The 18,782-nt window shown below is 57.8% G+C and overlaps 3 protein-coding genes across 3 annotated transcripts; 2 read left to right on the top strand and 1 right to left on the bottom strand.

The window, feature by feature from the left end:
* The first annotated feature begins 1,130 nt into the window (after positions 1–1,130).
* On the top strand, positions 1,131–3,014 carry LOC135666182 (uncharacterized). Its single transcript, XM_065177753.1, has one exon. It carries the CDS (start codon positions 1,131–1,133, stop codon positions 3,012–3,014), a length of 1,884 nt encoding a protein of 627 aa, XP_065033825.1.
* Positions 3,015–3,053: 39 nt separating this feature from the next.
* Positions 3,054–5,777, top strand: LOC135666183 (uncharacterized). The gene has a single exon (XM_065177754.1). It carries the CDS (start codon positions 3,054–3,056, stop codon positions 5,775–5,777), a length of 2,724 nt encoding a protein of 907 aa, XP_065033826.1.
* Positions 5,778–15,035: 9,258 nt separating this feature from the next.
* LOC135666184 (probable leucine-rich repeat receptor-like protein kinase At1g35710) lies at positions 15,036–17,070 on the bottom strand. The gene is made up of 2 exons (XM_065177755.1): positions 16,982–17,070; positions 15,036–16,845 (listed from the first exon to the last, which is right to left on the bottom strand). The coding sequence occupies exons 1-2, from the start codon at positions 17,068–17,070 to the stop codon at positions 15,036–15,038; spliced, it is 1,899 nt and encodes a 632-aa protein (XP_065033827.1).
* Positions 17,071–18,782: the final 1,712 nt, after the last annotated feature.

Below are 18,782 nucleotides of genomic sequence, written 5' to 3' on the forward strand. Positions count from 1 at the left end.
CGGTTGGTTACCTCTGCCAGCCCATTCGTCTGGGGGTGAGCCACGGAGCTGAACCTCAGTTGAATGCCATGATTGGCGCAGAATTCCTGGAACCTTCTACCGGCGAACTGAGGTCCGTTGTCCGTGATAATGGCCTTGGGCAACCCGAACCGAGTTACCAGGTTCTTCCACACGAACTTCTCCATTTGATGTTCCGTGATCGTCGCCAGCGGCTCGGCCTCGACCCACTTTGTGAAGTAGTCCACTCCTATAATTATGTACTTCCGCTGTCCAAAAGCCGGTGGGAAAGGTCCGAGGAGGTCCAAACCCCACTGCACAAATGGCCATGCGCAGTCGATGGGGCTGAGCGGGACCGCGAGTTGTCGGGGAGTGCGGGCGTGCTGTTGGCACGAGCTGCACCGCTGTACGTAAGCTTTCGCGTCCCGGCACATGGTCGGCTAGTAGTAGCCTTGGCGAAGTATTTTGTGCGCCAAGGTTCGCCCGCCGATGTGCTCGCCGCAAACCCCTTCGTGGGTTTCGGCTAGGACCGCCTGGGCTTCGTCAGGCTCCAAGCATCGCAGGAGGGGATAGGTGAAGGACCGTTTGTAAAGTCGGCCGCTCTCCTCGGTGTACCATACGTGTGTGCGACGCAGGCGCCGAGCCGCGGCTTCGTTGAGGGGAAGGGTTCCGTCCCGCTTGAAGCGTAGTAGCTCCTGCACCTACGTGATCGGGGCGTTGCCTGAGGCCGTAGTCGCCACTTCAATGGCGCGAGCAGGGAGCTCCTCAACCTCTGGCCGTGCCTTGGAGGTCGGTTTTGACGCCAGCTTAGCTAGGACGTCGGCTCGTTCGTTTTTCTTCCTCGGAACATTGGATAAGGTAAAGTAGCGAAACTTTGGGGGTCAGGTCCCTTACCCGTGCCAGGTATTTCGCCATGGTCGCGTCCCGAGCTTTGTATCCGCCATTGAGCTGCTCGGCCACAAGTTGTGAGTCGATGAGGACGCGTATCACGGCCACCTGCATTTCGAGGGCCTTCCGCCTCCCCCCCCTGGATATTGGAACACGCCATTCCCCCAGGCTTCCGACTCCCCCCCCTGGACACTTATGACGGCTCTGCCGACCCGGCCGACCATACGGCGGCCTTCCGCGCGCAGATGTCGTTGTACGGGACCTCAGATGCCTTGATGAGCAGGGCATTCCCCACCACATTGAGAGGGCCGGCCCTCGCGTGGTATGGAGGCTTGAAGACTACGACGATCTCCTCATTCGACCAGCTTGCCAAGGACTTCGAGCTCCACTTCATAGCTTGCGCACGCCCGAAGCCTTCCATGGCGTTCCTCCTCGGGCTTAGCCAGAAGGAGGATGAGCCCCTCTCCCTTTACGTAAATCGCTTTGCTACAAGGATCCGGGAACTCCTGGACGCTCACCCTTCACTGTCAATGCAGGCATTCGTGACAGGCCTGCGTCCCTCCCGACTCTTCTGGTCTCTCGTGGAGCGACCTCCTACTTCGGTCCCCGAAATGCTCCAGCGCGCGAACCAGTTCGTGGAAGTCGAAGCCTGGACGGGGGGGAAACGGCAGGAACACAAGAGGGAAAGACCAGAACCGGCTCAGGGACAGCTCCCTCCCAGACGGAAGCTCCACCAACCCGATCCTCCCCTGCTAAGACCCCTCCCGCTCCCAACGGGTGCATCCCGGACAGAAATCTTTCTCCAGATCAGGGAAAGGGGACTGCTCAAAACACCTTACCCGATGAACAACCCGCGAGAGCTGGCCGACCGGTCCAAATACTGCCGCTTTCACCGGCAAAACGGACATGACACTGAGGAATGCCGCGAGCTCTCGCGCCAAATCTACGAACTCCGCCGGGAGGGACGCCTCGACCCGCACGTTCAGACAGGCAACCTCGCCCCGCCTTGCCCGGACGGCCCGTCCGAGCGTCTAATCAGCGTCATCACTGGCGGCCCAGCATCCGGGGGGGATAGCATGTCTGGAAGGAAGGCCTACGCCCGCTCGGCCAGAGACGAAGGCCCCCATGGAACCCCTGACCCGCTGGTCGCATTTCCCCCCGAAGACGCCGAACGACTGGAGCACGATGACGCGCTGGTAATAACTGCCAGAATCGCCAATGCCCAGGTAAGAAGGATTATGATTGACACAGGAAGCTCCGCGGATATACTATTCCACGACGCCTTCCAGAAGATGGGGCTTACGAAGCAAGCCTTGAAACCTGTCCGCTCCGACCTCACCGGGTTCACTGGCAACTCGGTTTCGCCATTGGGATCTGTCACACTACCTCTGACGTTGGGGACACCGCCCAAGACTAAAACAGTGATGTCGACTTTTCTGATAGTAGATCTGCCTACGGCGTACAATGCCATCCTCGGCCGACCCTCCCTCAACAAAAGCAGGGCCCTGGTTTCCACTTACCATCAGACAGTAAAATTCCCGACTCACGCGGGAACTGGGGAGGTTTGGGGAAGCCCTCGGGAATCCAGGCGATGTTACCTGACGGCGGTCTCCCTACACAAGAGGGCGAAAATCGAAGCACTCCCGGACGACCCCAGAGAAATGAAACGGCCAAATCCACATCCCGAGCCGTCGGCCCCAACCTACGACGTGTCGCTGAAAAAGGGACGCCCGGACCGAACCATTAAAGTCGGGTCTGACCTACCCCCGGACGAGCGGGAAAAACTTGTCGGCCTCTTGCAAGAGAACGCTGACGTCTTCGCTTGGTCGCCATCCGACGCAGCAGGCGTGGACCCGAAGGCAACCCAACATCACCTCAACATATCGCCTGATGCCCGGCCGTTAAAACAAAAGCCGCGACCCCAGGCCCCGGACAGGCAGGAAGCTGTCCGCGAAGAGATAGAACGGCTCTTAGCAGCCGGCTTTATAGAAGAGGTCAAGTACCCACAGTGGCTGTCCAATGTAGTTCTGGTAAAAAAGCATAATGGGAGCTGGCGAATGTGTGTTGACTACACCAGTCTTAATCGGGCGTGCCCCAAAGACTGCTACCCCCTTCCAAGGATTGATTAGCTCGTGGATGCAACCGCAGGGCACGCCCGACTCTCATTCATGGACGCCTTCTCCGGATATAATCAGATCCGAATGGCGCCTGAAGATCAGAGACACACAGCCTTCATCACCAGCCTTGGGGCATACTGTTACAAAGTAATGCCGTTCGGGCTGAAGAACGCTGGCGCAACCTATCAGAGGACCATCAACAAGATATTCGCCCAACAGATAGGGCGAAACCTAGAGGTCTATGTGGACGACATGATCGTAAAAAGCCGGGTATCGGGAGATCACCTGACGGACCTATCAGAAACATTCGCCACACTCCGAAACTGCGACCTTCGGCTCAACCCCGCAAAGTGCGCCTTCGGCGTCAGTTCAGGAAAGTTCCTCGGATTCATCATACACGAAAGAGGGATCGACGTCAACCCGGAAAAGGTCCGGGCGATCCTCGACATGCAGGCCCCTCGGACGGTCAAAGACCTACAGCGACTGAATGGACGTCTGGCCGCCCTATCCCGATTCCTGCCCCGGTCGGGCGATCGCTGCCTCGCCTTCTTCCGTGCAATAAGAGACCCAAAGAATTTCCAATGGACGCCCCAGTGTGAGGAAGCTTTCCGACAGGTCCAGCAACATTTGGCCAACCTTCCCCGCCTCGCTTCAGTCACTACTGGAGAGGAGCTCGGCGTTTACCTGGCTGCCTCACAGCACGCAGTCAGCTCGGTCCTCATCAAGGAAGCCGGCGAACAGCTCCCCATATACTACACCAGTCATGTCCTGAGCGGGCCCGAGGAGCGATATCCCCCAATAGAGAAGCTCGCCCTCGCGCTCATGCTGGCAGCCCGAAAGTTACGCCCCTACTTTCAAGCTCATCCGATCAAGGTAATCACCGACCAACCTCTTAGTCAAGTACTATCAAAATTCGATGTCGCAGGTCGACTCCTCAAGAGGTCGATCGAGCTCGGAGAGTTCGACATCCGCTACACACCCAGGACCGCCATCAAAGCACAAGCCCTGGCCGACTTCATCTCTGAGCTCGCCCATGCCGAAGGGCGGCCCCCCAGTGAACTAGGCGGAACGTGGGTCCTACAGGTGGACGGCTCGTCCGCTTCAACGGGGGCCGGCGCAGGACTGGTGCTGTCGGCCCCCGATGGGCAGACGTTCGAACGTTCCCTCCGCTTCGGGTTTCATGCCATGAACAATGAAGCTGAGTACGAGGCGCTCCTGGCGGGGCTCAGACTATCCCGCGAGATGCAGGTCGACGCCATCAAAGTCCTCACCGATTCGCAGTTGGTGACCGAGCAACTTAACGGCGGATACGTGGCCAGAGAACCCACTATGGCAAAATACGTAACGGAGGTAAAAAACTTAGCCTCCTGTTTCGCACACTTCACGATATCCAGGGTGCCAAGACATCAGAACGACCGAGCCGATGAGCTGGCCAAGCTAGCCTCGAAGCGACCCCCGGGCACCACCCACGGGATCGAGGAGCTCTCCTCCCCCTCTATCCCGGTCGCGTATGTGTCGGCGGCCGACACCCGAGCCACCTGGGTAGGGGATATGCTGCGCTACAAACGCGACGGGACCCTCCCCACCGACGAAGCCGCAGCTCGGCGTATTCGCCGAAAACAGGCATGGTACACCGAAGCGAACGGGCGGCTGTACAAACGGTCTTTCTCCCATCCTCTGCTGCGGTGCCTCGAGCCAGAGGAGGCGGCGACAGTCTTGGCCGAGGTCCACGAGGGGATTTGCGGAGAGCACATCGCCGGCCGAACCCTGGCCTGCAAAATTCTCCGCCAAGGCTATTACTGGCCCACCATGGTTCAGGACGCGAAGGCCTACGTACGGAAGTGCGGCCCGTGCCAAAGGCACGCCCGGACCCCCCAACTGCCGGCGGTGCCGCTCTCCCCCATCACTTGCGCGTGGCCGTTCGCGCAATGGGGGCTGGATCTCCTCGGCCCCTTCCCCCCAGCCTCAGGGCAGAGAAGATACATTGTGGTCGCAATAGACTACTTCACCCGATGGCCGGAAGCTGAACCGCTGGCGGCGATCACCGAGCAGCAGATCAAGAAGTTCATATGGAAAAACATCGTGACCCGGTTCGGCCTCCCCAGAACCATCGTCACGGACAACGGGACCCAATTCGCCAGCAAAAGGATTCAAGAATTCTGCGCTAACTATGGAATCCGGTTAAAACACAGCTCGGTTGCCTACCCCCAGACGAATGGACTAGCCGAGGTAACAAACCGATCTATCCTGGACGGGCTCAAAAGAAGGGTATCGGCTTCCCGAACGGCCTGGGTCGAGGAGTTACCCAGCATCTTGTGGTCCTTACGGACTACCCCCAAAATAGCCACCAGGGAATCACCCTACAGCCTCTCGTATGGAACCGAGGCCGTACTACCCCCAGAGGTCGTATTTCCTACCCCTCGAGTAGAAGAGTACCACGAGACCACATCGGACCAGGGGCTGCGTGCCGGCTTGGACCTGATCGAAGAGCGGCGCGCCGGCGCACACCTGAGGGATCTTTCTTACAAGAGAGCCGTTGCCCAGGTGTACAACCGCAGGGTGCGACCTCGGCCTATTAAAATGAACGACTTAGTTCTACGAAGGGCCGAAGTCAGCAACCCGACCAGGGCCGGGGGGAAGCTGGCCCCCAACTGGGAAGGACCCTATCGGGTCATCGAGGTAGTCCGACCAGGCACATACAGGCTCGCGACAATGGACGGGTCCCGCTTGCCAAGAACATGGAACGTCCGGAACCTTAAGAAATTTTTTGTTTAGAGCAAGGGAAGATCACGCCGCCAAACAAAAGGCCTCTTTGGCCGAACAACACACGAATGGTAGAAAGCATCCTTTATTTCATAAATGGAGAGATACAAGACTCGGCACCCAGAGGAGACACAAAAGCTCGGTGCACATAAATCCGCAGGGCTGAAACCCGTCCTCACTGCCGGGGGACCTCCAAGCGGTCGTCGAAGGGAACCTCCTCGGGCATGTCCACAACTCGGTCTTCGGGGTGGGAGTTAAAAGGGTCCTCGTCCACGTCAAGACCAGGATGGCGAGCACGGAAGCGCGACGTAGCAATCCGATACCCATACTCGAAAGATACCCGCCCCGTCCGCGTCAGCCCGAGTTCAAACCCTTCCGACTTCTTGTATGCCTTGATGAGCGCCGTGTCCTTCAGGGGTCGAAGCAGGGTCTCCTCCGCCAACGCCTCCGATGCCTTTTTCACCTCGGCATTTGCGCTCTCCAGCTTCTTGCTAAGGGCACTCGCCTCGGCCTTCACCAGACGGAGCTCGGTCCGTTCTATCCGCATCAGTTTTTGGAGCTCCCCGTTGGCCACCTTCATGGCGTCGTTGGTCTCTTTGGAGGCCTCCAGCTCCGACTGAAGACGGACCACTTCCGCCTCAAAGCCCGAGGCACGCTCCTCGGCAGCCGCCACGACCTCCGGCCCGTTTTTGGCCTGAATCTCCGCCATCTGCTGGCTGAGCTCAGCGTTACGACTAACGAGGCCCCCGACGGTTCGGCCGGCATCCCGCACCCTGTCCATCAGGGCCGTCGCATAATGAAGACCCTGCAGAAAGAGAAGTGTCAAGGAAGTCGGTACCAAGCAGCCAAACCCCAAGAGAAAGATATACTTACCCAGACCAGCGACTGAGCAGACTTGCTGAGAAGCGTTTTCGAGGGCAGGGTGTACAAATCCCGAGCCAGGTCAGGATGGAGCGCCCCTCGGAGGAAGGCCGCAGAGGGATCCCCTCCGGCCCACACCCTATCCCCCCGGAAAAGACCCTCCCAGCGGGCAACCAGGGGCTCGCGGGGCTCGCCACGCGGGATCTCGCCGACCAGCCGCGCCTGGAACGGCTCCCCATCCCCAGCCGGGAGCCGGCACAAGCCATGCACGGAGACGGGGTGGGGCCCCTTCCCCGCCACACGCCGATCAGGCCCGACCCCACCCGGACGAGAGCTCGCTCCCGGCCCCTTAGACGTGCATACCTTCGCCTTCTTTGAAGGCCGCCCGTCCCCAACCTCCAAGGGGGCACCCTCCGTACCAGGTTGAGGTTCGGTCACCAGCGCCGTGGGAGGGGGCGACGACTCGGCTGCCAAAGCCGGCTGTGGAGGTTGTGATTCGGTTGCCGAAGCGGGGGGAGGAGGCCGCAAGGCGGTCTCTGGAGTCGGGGAAGGAGGCTGCGACGCCGGATTCTCCAGGAGCGACCAAAGGTTCACCATCTCTACAGGAAATGGAAAGCATTAGTGTCCGAAACCAGCCACACAAAGACCCGACACAACTGTCACTCACATACCCTGAGGCACCGGGCTAAGGCCCGCCGCGACCAACCACTGCTCGGTCATGGTCCGGATGGCCTGCGACTTAGGGAGAATCCCTCTGAGCCTCTCCCGAGCTTGGCGATCCACTTCGCCCAAACAAGGAGGGGGGTTGCTAATCACCCTCGCAGACCACCGAACCCCGAAGCCCCAGTCCTGTGTACGGCTGACGTAAAAGAACCTCCCCTTCCATCCCTTGTTATTGGAAGGGGCACCCCCAACGCGAAACCCAGTCCGAGCCGTTAAGAAGTAACCCCCCGAGCCTTTGCAAAAGCGGTAACAGGAAAGAAAGAGGCTGAGGGTGGGGGTGATATGGGCATAATGGCACTCCCCCAGGAATACCACTAGGTAACGCCAGGAGTTCGGCGTTACCTGAGATGGAGAAACCCGCCAGAAGGACAAACAAGATACAATGAAGGGATGAAGGGGGAAACGCAAGCCCGCCTCCAAAGCATCAAGGGACAAAGCGAATCCCTTTGGGATCGGGTCATACGCCCGCTGCCCTGGCTCAGGCACACCGAGGACATGATCTCCCGGGATGCAATAACGTTCGCGGAGTCCTTCCAGCGAAGGTTCACTCACAATTGAGTCAATATCGTGCGGCCACATCAAAGCCTCGAGCGACCGCGCCGCCTCCTCGTCGGGGGACTCGTCGAGGGTCGAAGGAGGACCGCCCCCTCCAGCCCCAAGCACGGGAGAAGAAGTGGGAGAGGAAGACGGGGAGGAAAGTGAAGAAGGAAAGGATGACATCTCGACTGACCTCGAGAAGAAGACAGAAACCGCGCGAAGAGCCGGGAAGAAGCTTGGGGACACAATGGCGGGGCTCGAAGGAGGAAGCGCAGCAGCAAGGGGTTGGAGGAAGGGACAGGCGCCCAAACAATTAAAAAGACACCCCGCCAGAGTCAATGCCTCATCGCTTCCCGAGAATGGGCGGCAGCGCACTCGCGCAAGGGCGCGGCCGTTACGTCACATCGAAGAGCACCCAAAGGCGCCCCCGAATTAAAGGAACGGCCTGACGTGGCGAACCCGGAGGACGAGGTGCCGCCCAGGGACCGCCTCGACCTCAACGCCCGGAAACGTGCAGTGAAAGTAACCCCCGTCCATGAGGCAACAATTAAACACGGCAGCTTTTAAGAGCCCCCACGGCCGCTCCTCGGCCCTTCGGCTTTACGCCACCCAAGACATGCTCGGCCGCCCCTCGGCCTTTCGGCTTTACGCCACCCAAGACATGCTCGGCCACCCCTCGGCCTTTCGGCTTTACGCCACCCAAGACATGCACGGCCGCCCCTCGGCCTTTCGGCTTTACGCCACCCAAGACATGCTCGGCCGCCCCTCGGCCTTTCAGCTTTACGCCACCCAAGACATGCTCGGCCGCCCCTCGGCCTTTCGGCTTTACGCCACCCAAGACATGCACGGTCGCCCCTCGGCCTTTCGGCTTTACGCCACCCAAGAAATGCTCGGCCGCCCCTCGGCCTTTCGGCTTTACGCCACCCAAGACATGCTCGGCCGCCCCTCGGCCTTTCGGCTTTACGCCACCCAAGACATGCACGGCCGCCCCTCGGCCTTTCGGCTTTACGCCACCCAAGACATGCTCGGCCGCCCCTCGGCCTTTCGGCTTTACGCCACCCAAGACATGCTTCGGCCGCTCCTCGGCCTTTCGGCTTTACGCCACCCAAGACATGCTCGGCCGCTCCTCGGCCGATGTGCCCCTCGGCCGCTCCTCGGCCGAAGCGCTCCTCGGCCCTACCGCTTTACGCCACCCACGACCCGCTCGGCCGCTCCTCGGCCCTACCGCTTTACGCCACCCACGACCCGCTCGGCCGCTCCTCGGCCCTACCGCTTTACGCCACCCACTACCCGCTCGGCCGCTCCTCGGCCCTTCGGCTTTCCACCTCCCGAGACACACTCGGCCCCTTCCCGGTTCCTCGGCCTTCCACCGCTCGGGAGGCCAGCCCCCTTCCGCACCCTCAGGGTCTGTGACTCCGCAGCCGACCAACTCTAAAACAAAAGCCATGCCTCGGACTCTCGCTACGACTACCGACGCATAGCTTCTTTCCGGGGGGGAATATGATGAGGGCAATAATGGCGACAGGATGTGAATGACGCCAGCCCCCCTGAATCAACGCTTCACGCCCCGGTCAACGAAACCCCGGAACGCCGACCCAGGCGCATTTACGCATGGACTGGACCCCGTCCGTCACAATAACGCCACCTACCCTCGCCCAGCGAGCCCGGCTCTGCGCCTTCTGGGCTCGGCCAAGGGTAAGAAGCACGCCAACCGAGATGCGCCATACCCTGCAGCAACTCGGCCTCCCACGCAGCCCCAATGGGCGTGTCAGACGCAACGTGAGGTATTCACCTACCACTACAAACGGGCAGGTCAGGTAACACCCAGGCCCACCTATAAATACCCCCCAGTTCCAAACAAGGAAGGGGGAGGGAAAACAGACCCAACACACCAGATAACACTCCTACCTTCTCTTCCTCCAAAATCCTCTCCACATCGTTGCTAACTCGATCGTCGGAGAGGTCGGGTCGAGTCTCTGACCCGACCTTCGTGCAGGTACCAAGACGACGGCCCCACCGAGCTCCGGAGCAACCCAACGGCGTCTCCCCCGAGGGTTCCCGATCCCCGCAGGCCACATCATCGAGAGATCCCCCGACAGCCTGATTTGGACCAAGCCGTGTCGGCCCCGAGGCCACGGCTAAAAAAGTTACTCACCATAACAGGAACCTTGAGGAGGAGGTGTATATGATGCAACCTGAGGGATTCGTGTCCAAGAACTGCCCAGATAAGGTGTGTAGGTTGCTTAGATCCATTTATGGACTAAAGCAAGCTTCCCGAAGTTGGAACATAAGATTTGATGAGGCAATCAGATCTTATGACTTCGTTAAGAACGAAGATGAGCCTTGTGTATACAGAAAGGTAAGTGGGAGCGCTATTACCTTTTTGGTGTTATATGTGGATGACATCCTCATCATTGGGAATGACATAGGAATGCTATCCTCAGTAAAGGCTTGGTTATCTAGACACTTCTCCATGAAGGACTTAGGAGAAGCATCTTATATCTTGGGGATTAGAATCTATAGAGATAGATCCAAGAGGATGCTTGGCTTGTCCCAGTCCAGGTACATAGAAACTATTGTCAAAAGGTTTGGCATGGAAAATTCCAAGAGAGGTCTCATACCGATGAGACATGGGATATCGCTTTCTACGAGTATGTCCCCAAAGACTCCAGAAGAAAGGGCGAACATGGATATGATACCTTATGCCTCAGCAATAGGGTCTATCATGTATGCCATGCTATGTACTAGGCCTGATATAGCGCATGCTCTGAGTGTCACGAGCAGGTATCAGGCGGATCCAGGCTTGGAGCACTGGAAAGCAGTAAAGTGTATCCTTAAGTACTTGAGAAGGACTAAGGATCTTTTACTAGTATATGGAGGTAATAGCCTTAAGGTTGAAGGCTACACTGACTCAAGTTTTCAGTCTGATGTCGATGATAGCAAGTCGAATTCAGGGTATGTGTACACCTTGAATGGAGGAGCAGTGTGCTGGAAGAGTTCCAAACAAGATACCACTGCTGACTCGACCACAAAGGCGGAGTACATTGCTGCATCAGATGCAGCAAAGGAGGGAGTCTGGTTGAATAAGTTCATCACAGATTTGGGAGTCGTGCCGGGTAGCGAGGAGCCGATCTCCTTATATTGCGACAACTATGGGGTGATTACTCAAATAAGGGAACCCGGGTCTCATCAGAAGTGTTCTGAGGAGGTTCCAGCTTATAAGAGAGATCGTAACCCGAGGAGATGTAGTAGTGGAAAAAGTTCCATCCGAAGATAACATTGCAGATCCACTGACAAAGCCGTTGTCTCAGATTGTCTTTGAGCGTCACAGGGGTCTGATGGGGATCAGACACATAGGTGATTGGCTTTAGGTCAAGTGGGAGATTGCTAGTCATAGGTGCCCAGCAAGCCAATCACGTGAGTGATGGCACGTGTGACTTGATACATAATCTTTTTGCTTATTATATTTTGGCGTATATCACTTTATAACTATTGCATAAATGCATATATATTGTGATGTCCTTGGATTTGTGCAATGGGAATCGGATCGTGATGAGATCACGATAATGAGATCGATTCACCTTTAAACACATATCCTAAATAATCCCGGTCATAGGTTACTCGAGAGGGACATCGTGATAACCGGATAGACTGGTGTGCTGTATACCCATCCATATGATGGATGCAGCTGGTCTCATAGCTGCTCGTGTAGGGACACTAGGGATACAGTACAGGTGCTCATTGGAGAATGAGTTCACTGATTGATCCGCTTACGGAATGCTGGATGGTTGATGATGCCTTATTGTCAGACAATGATTCCGTAGTCCTAGTGGTGTAACTGGTCCTTAGACTTGAGACACCAAGGATGTCCTGTATGAGTGCTCCACTCTTTGATACCAGACTTATAGGTTTGGCTGTTCCCAGATCTAGTACAGCTGGTCATTGGGAGTGGTAGTCGACCTTACGAGGGCTATTGAGTGTCGACAGAGGATCATCCACTCTCGGCATCATGAGAGGAATATCCCATGTGTTCTTGCTCAGACAAATCCCTGGCTAGGGTCATTCGGGTTGAGAGAGAAAGAGTTCTCCGGGAGAATCCGATTAGAGCGAGACTCGAGTAAAAACCGTATGGGTTGACAGCACCATGCTCAATATACGGTCTCTGGGATATTAGATGGATGAGGGACTATAGGTACATGGTAACTGAGGACAGACAGGTCCAATGGATTGGATTCCCCTGTATCGTCTGGGGACTACGGCGTAGTGGCCTAGTACGTCCGTAGTCGATGAGTCAAGTGAATTATTATAGAGATAATAATTCACTCAGTCAGAAAGAGTTCTGACAGGTATGACTCACGGCCAGCTCGATATTAGGCCTAGAGGGTCACACACATATGGTAGGCATTGCGATGAGTAGAGGTTCGGATATGAGATATCCGACGGAGCCCTTGTCTTATTGGATGCAGATCCAATACCCACTAGGGAAGGACCCATTAGGGTTTGACACGGGATCTCTATAAATAGGAGGGATTCACAGCCTCATAGGCTAGAGTCTTTGCTTGCCCTTCCTATTCTCCTCTCCCTCTCCACCTCAGAGCAGGCCTGGAGTTTTTGAGGAGCGTCGTCGCAACCTTGCTGTGTGTATCACCGCTAGAGAGGAGGACGCTTGACCTCCTTCACCCTCTCCTAAGGATCTGTAAGGAAACAGGGATATACGATCTCCCTAGGTAACACAATCTCTATACGTAGTTTTGTGTTTTGCGGATTTTTGCGCACCAATCTTCGCACGACGACGAACATCTTTTTGGGAATCGGGGATTTTTGTTTTCTTGTTCTTCCGCTGCGCATATGATGTCGCCCCCCATGATTTCCCAGCAGTAATGCCATGGACGGTTTAGGTCGGGCGTACGCCAGGAAGTTAAGCTCGAAATCCTTGGCGAGCTGGTCGAAGGAGGCGATGGTCCCAGGCGTCAGGCCGCCGTACCACGTGCGGGCCGGCCCGCGCAAAGTCGTTGGGAATGCCCTGCACATCAGGGTGTCGGAAGTGCCGAATAGCGCCATCTGGGCGCGGAAAGCGGCCACGTGGTCTGCCGGGTCGGTGGCGCCGTCATACGCATCCAGAGAGGGGAGGCGGAAGTGCGGCGGGATCGCCTGGTTTTGTATCTCGGGGGTGAACGGAGATCCTTGGCGTCCGTCTGCCCCGAGCTCTCCCTTTGACTTGCGGACTTCCTGTTGTACCTCGTTAAGCCTTTGACTGACAAGGCGTAGCTGAGCCCGTAGGGCATTAGTCGAGTCGGCGGTCGGAACCTCGGGCTCGGGTCGGCTTGCCGCGTCTTCTACTTCTCGGCTCCCGGGCCGAGCTGCGAGGTTTTGAGGTGAGATGGGGAGCTCAGGAAGTGGTACGTGAGTCTGGATAGGGGTCTCCCGTTGTGGCGAGGGCCGGGTCGCGTGCGAAGGGGTCCGTTGGGAGACGATCGGGATGATGGTCTGGACCATGCTTGTCAGGGTTCGGACTTGGTGGGCGAGGTCGTGAAAAGCCTCGGGTGATACCGACGACGGGCCGGCAGGCACGCCGTCGGGGGGTGATAAGCTTGGGTCATTGAACAGTCGCCAGTAGCGCTCCGATACCGCCGCGGGGCTGTCGTCGTGGGTTTCATTATGCGGGGGATGCTCCCCCAAGGCGGGGAGCTCGGTAGTTGAGGATCCGCCGAGGCGGATTCGCGGATCGCCTGACATTTGGACGGCCCCTCCTTCTAGCGCCAATCTGTTACGGTAAGTAACCTTTTTTAGCCGTGACCTCTGTGTCGACGTGGCTGGTTCAGGGCTCCAAATGGCTGGGATCAGACGCGGCTTCCCCGGGGGTGCTGTGGTGACTGATGTAGGGGATCTGACTGGAAAGTTCCACGGCGTCAAGTGGGTTCGGCAGCGGTCGAGTACCTGCACACAGGTCGGGTTGGTGGTTCGGCCCGACCCCTCCGACGATCAAGTCAGTGATGGTGGAGAGGAGTTTTTTGGATGAGATCGTCCCCCTTACCTGCTAGGAGCTAGAGGGTATTTATAAGTGGGTTTGATGTTACCTGATGTGCCATCCTGTCGGGGCAGGGTCGTACCCCTGATGGCGTCTGTCGTCGTGGTCGTTGCGTGGAAGGCCGAGCTGCCGCAGGGTATGGGGGGTGTCAGTCAGCGCCTTCCCCTGCCTCGGCCGGCCATGAGGGGTCAGCCGAGGAGGTTGTTTGGGTATGGCGAGTGTGGGTGCGCGTCGTGTCGTTGTTAATGCACGTTCTGGGGCAGTGTGCCGCACAGGGTGTCCGACGTGGGGGTACATTACGTCAAATCCGGGGTGTTATGTCAAATCAATTTTTTACCCCTATCAATAAATATTTTGAGTCGATGTAGACCATGATATATGATTTTGACTATTAAACGGTTCTTCTTAACAATCTCATGACTTCTGCCACTCTTAAACATCGGTTGGAGATCGGAGATTAGTGCAAAACCTAATCAAATTTACTTGTGATGAAAATAAAAACATAAAGAATATTCATTTTATCGAGGTCCTCTTATATAATCATAGATTTAGATTTGGTACACATATTTGTAAATATATTATTAGAAAAATATTGTGCAAGCCATAAATGGTAGAGGTTGTTCAAATTGAACCTAACCAAGATTTCAATTCGGATCAATTGAATTGAACTAATTTATTATATATATATATATATAATTATTTTAATTATAAACTGATTAATTGAATCGAATTAATCGAATCGATTAAATAAATTTGAATCGATTACGATTCAAACTATCTTATTTTAATCAAATCTAACTGAAAACAGTTTGAACCAGATTTTATTACGTCGACTGACACAACACATGGATATTGTTCGATTGGAGGAGCTCAAGTATATAGATATATTCATCAATCTCTATAAATTATGTAAGTATGTAGCCTTATATTATATTATATAGTTTGATATATTAAGATTCCTCACCTTAATAGACAATTGGACTCCAAAAAACGAAAAAGAAAAAAGTGCAAGCCGTTCTTACGTTTCCATGAATTGTCAAACAAGAAAGTTTTGTTTTGTTCTCCGTCACCTTGACATCGGGAAATTAAATCTGAGACTCCTTCCTGTGTACTTTGGCTCGTTACCACAGCTTGCATGGCGGGAGAGGCGCGCTGCAGAGCCCCGTGTTTCCTCTGAAGCCCTCCGCCGTCAAGGGAGCCCGATGGCGCGGTATCCGACCGCTGAGCCTGTTATCTGATACATCGAACTCAGTCAGTCGCGCGAGGTCCAGCACGCCCTCAGGTATGCTCCCGGAGAGCCCGTTCCCCGCCATCCCCACCTCCTTCAGCGCCGCCAGCCTCGCCATGGACGCCAGTATCCCGCCGCCAAGCTCTGGGTTGTGCGACACCACTAGCCTCTCTACTGTGTCCATCGCGGCCAGCTCCCCCACGCCCTCGTCAAGCCCCCCGGTGAACCGGTTGCGTGACAGATCCAGCGTCCGGTAGTGCCCCAAGGGGTCTTGCGTCCCCTTCGCCAGCACTGGCCGCAGCCGGCCGTATAGCTCGTTGGAGTGCAGGTCCAGGTCCATCAGCAGCGTCAGGTTCTTGAACCCCTCCGGGATCCCCGAATGCAGAGTGTTGTTGGAGAGGTTGAGCAACGAGAGCCCGGTCATGTTGCCGATCCACGGCGGGAGATCCCCCACCAGTCCGTTGCTGGAAAGGTCGAGGATCGAGATGGACGACGCCGACGACAGCCAGTCAGACAGCGGACCGGAGATCCCTGTGTCCGCCAGGACAAGCTTGAATATGTTCATCTGGCCGAGCCAGCTCGGCGGCCTGCCCAAGTGCATCAGGGAGTTGAAGGAGAGATCCAGCTCTTGGAGGTTCCGCAGCCGGGAGAGCTCGGCGGGGATTGGACCACCGAGGCGGTTCCGCGACAGGTCTAACGTCTGCAGATTGGCCAGGTTGGCGAAGCTGGAAGGGATCCTGCCGGTAAATCGGTTGTTGGAGAAGAAGATGTCCGTGAGCGTGGCGAGGCGTCCTATAGCGGCGGGCAGCTGACCGGTGAGCTTGTTGTTCTCCAGTATCAGTCTCTCGATGCTAGGTAGGCCGCCGATCGAATCCGGGATGCTCCCGGTGAGCTGGTTCTCCGACATCCTACAGAACTGCAGCGAGACCATACCGGCGATGGAAGGCGGAATGCTTCCCGTGATGCGGTTCTGGTTCAAGTAGAGAACCACCAGGTTTTTTAGCTTGCCTATGGAGCTGGGGATGCCGCCGGAGATCTTGTTCTCTGAAAGATCAAGAACAGTGAGCCTTCGCAGCAATCTGATCTCCATGGGGATGGAGCCGGTGAGGTGGTTGCCATGGAGGTCTAGTGCCTCCATTGCAGGTACCCGCCCGATGGATGCCGGGATGCCGCCGGTTAGCCTGTTGTTGGAAAGAGAGACCACGGAAAGAAATGGAGAGGTGAACATGGAAGGGGGAAGCGATCCGGAGAGGCGGTTGTTGCCGAGGGAGAGCTTCCGGAGTCGGGTGAGGTTTGCGAAGGCGGAGGGGATGCAGCCGGTGAGTTGGTTGGAGTCGAGGAGGAGGTGTTCAAGGCGGGAGAGGCGGCCGAGGGCGGGTGGAACGGGGCCGGCGAGCTGCTTGAGGTTGCTGAGATCGAGCAACCGGAGGGAGAAGAGGTCGCCGAGGGCAGGCGAGAGACTCCCGGCAATGGAGGCGTCGGAGATGAAGTCGGGCCCGGGGGAGAGGCCAGGGCGGGAGACGTTGACGACGCGGCCAGTGGCAGTGTTACGGTAAATAACGTTCTGGCCGCGACTTTGGGGTTGAGGGCCCCAAATGCCTGGGATCGGTCGTGTCTCCCTTTGTAGGGCTTGAGATGGCGGATGCAGAGGGTCTTGCTTGAGAGCTCCGCCTCGACGAACCGGGTTGACGGTGGTCGGGTACCTGCACACAGGTCGGGTCGGTATCTCGGCTCGACCCCTCCGACGATCAAGTTAGTGGGAAGGAGTATTGTATTGGGTTCGAGATCCCCCTTGTGCTGGGAGCCGGAGGGGGTATTTATAAGGGGGGTTGATGTTACCTGATGGGCCATCCTGCCATAGCATGACCGTACCTCTGACGGCGTCTGTCGTCGCCGTGGGCGTTGCGTGGAGAGCCGAGCTTCCGCATGGTATGGGGGGTGTCAGCTGGCGCCTTTGACTGCCTCGGCCGGCCGTGATGGGTCAGCCGAGGAGGTCGTTCGGGTACGGCGGGTATGGGTGCGTGTCGTGTCGTCGTTAATGCTATTTCTGGGGCAGCGCGTCATACTGGGCGTCCGACGTGGGGGGGTGTATTACGTCAAATCCGGGGGTTATGTCAAGTCAGTTTTTTACCCTTATCATATGCCCCACCCGAAAGGAGCTATGCATCGGCTTTACGTGTAAGGAGTTCGAGGCATGGTTCCCTGCTTCAACGTGCTGTTCAGGTGGGTCTGAGAGGCGTGCCGTAGTTGGATCGGTCGCGTTAGTACTTCCCGAGCAGAGCTTAGCCGGGATACGCAACTTGGTCGGGAGGCTGAGCGGGGTCGGCCTAGGGGCCATTAGGGTCGATGAGGGTCGAGAGGCACTATGCAGGTGGTGCGACCGCGCAGGCATGACTGGGGAGATGCGAAGTTGAGGGTCGAGGAACACAACGCAGGCGGGGTGACCGCACAGGTGTGACTCGGGGCGGTGCAGAGCCGGAGAGCCGAGGAGCACAACGCAGGCGGGGTGACCGCGCAGGTGTGACTCGGGGTGGCGCAGAGCCGGAGAGCCGAGGAGCACAACAGGCGGGGTGACCGCGCAGGTGTGACTCGGGGTGGCGCAGAGCCGGAGAGCCGAGGAGCACAACAGGCGGGGTGACTGCGCAGGTGTGGCTCGGGGTGGCGCAGAGCCGGAGAGCCGAGGAGCACAACAGGCGGGGTGACCGCGCAGGTGTGGCTCGGGGTGGCGCAGTGCCGGAGAGCCGAGGAGCACAACAGGCGGGGTGACCGCGCAGGTGTGGCTTGGGGTGGCGCAGAGCCGGAGAGCCGAGGAGCACAACGCAGGCGGGGTGACCGCGCAGGTGTGACTCGGGGTGGCGCAGAGCCGGAGAGCCGAGGAGCACAACAGGCGGGGTGACCGCGCAGGTGTGACTCGGGGTGGCGCAGAGCCGAAGAGCCGAGGAGCACAACAAGCGGGGTGACCGCGCAGGTGTGGCTCGGGGTGGCGCAGAGCCGGAGAGCCGAGGAGCACAACAGGCGGGGTGACCGCGCAGGTGTGGCTCGGGGTGGCGCAGAGCCGGAGAGCCGAGGAGCACAACAGGCGGGGTGACCGCGCAGGTGTGGCTCGGGGTGGCGTAGAGCCGGAGAGCCGAGGAGCACAACAGGCGGGTTGACCGCGCAGGTGTGGCTCGGGGTGGCGCAGAGCCGGAGAGCCGAGGAGCACAACAGGCGGGGTGACCGCGCAGGTGTGGCTCGGGGTGGCGCAGAGCCGGAGAGCCGAGGAGCACAACGCAGGCGGGGTGACCGCGCAGGTGTGGCTCGGGGTGGCGTAGAGCCGGAGAGCCGAGGAGCACAACAGGCGGGTTGACCGCGCAGGTGTGGCTCGGGGTGGCGCAGAGCCGGAGAGCCGAGGAGCACAACAGGCGGGGTGACCGCGCAGGTGTGGCTCGGGGTGGCGCAGAGCCGGAGAGCCGAGGAGCACAACGCAGGCGGGGTGACCGCGCAGGTGTGACTCGGGGTAGATTAACCGAGGCGCTCGGTGCGGGTGGGCCGCGACCGAGGTGGTGGGTTCGGGCGTAACGTGACCGAAGCGATACTTGACTTTCGATTAGCGTTAGGTCGTTTTGACCGTTGTGCGGGCGCGGGCGGCCGGGTCGCCTTT

The sequence above is a fragment of the Musa acuminata genome, unplaced genomic scaffold (assembly GCF_036884655.1).
Source record: "Musa acuminata AAA Group cultivar baxijiao unplaced genomic scaffold, Cavendish_Baxijiao_AAA HiC_scaffold_1077, whole genome shotgun sequence".
NCBI lineage: Eukaryota > Viridiplantae > Streptophyta > Magnoliopsida > Zingiberales > Musaceae > Musa > Musa acuminata.

Bases quoted from the DNA above. Each gene is read 5' to 3' on its own strand.
- LOC135666182 (XM_065177753.1), top strand. From the start codon at position 1,131: ATGTCGTTGTACGGGACCTCAGATGCCTTGATGAGCAGGGCATTCCCC.
- LOC135666183 (XM_065177754.1), top strand. From the start codon at position 3,054: ATGGACGCCTTCTCCGGATATAATCAGATCCGAATGGCGCCTGAAGAT.
- LOC135666184 (XM_065177755.1), bottom strand. From the start codon at position 17,070: ATGCGGAAGCTCGGCTCTCCACGCAACGCCCACGGCGACGACAGACGC. The intron at 16,846-16,981 runs GTAACATCAACC...ACCTGTGTGCAG, and splicing joins ATGGCAGGATGGCCCATCAG to GTACCCGACCACCGTCAACC.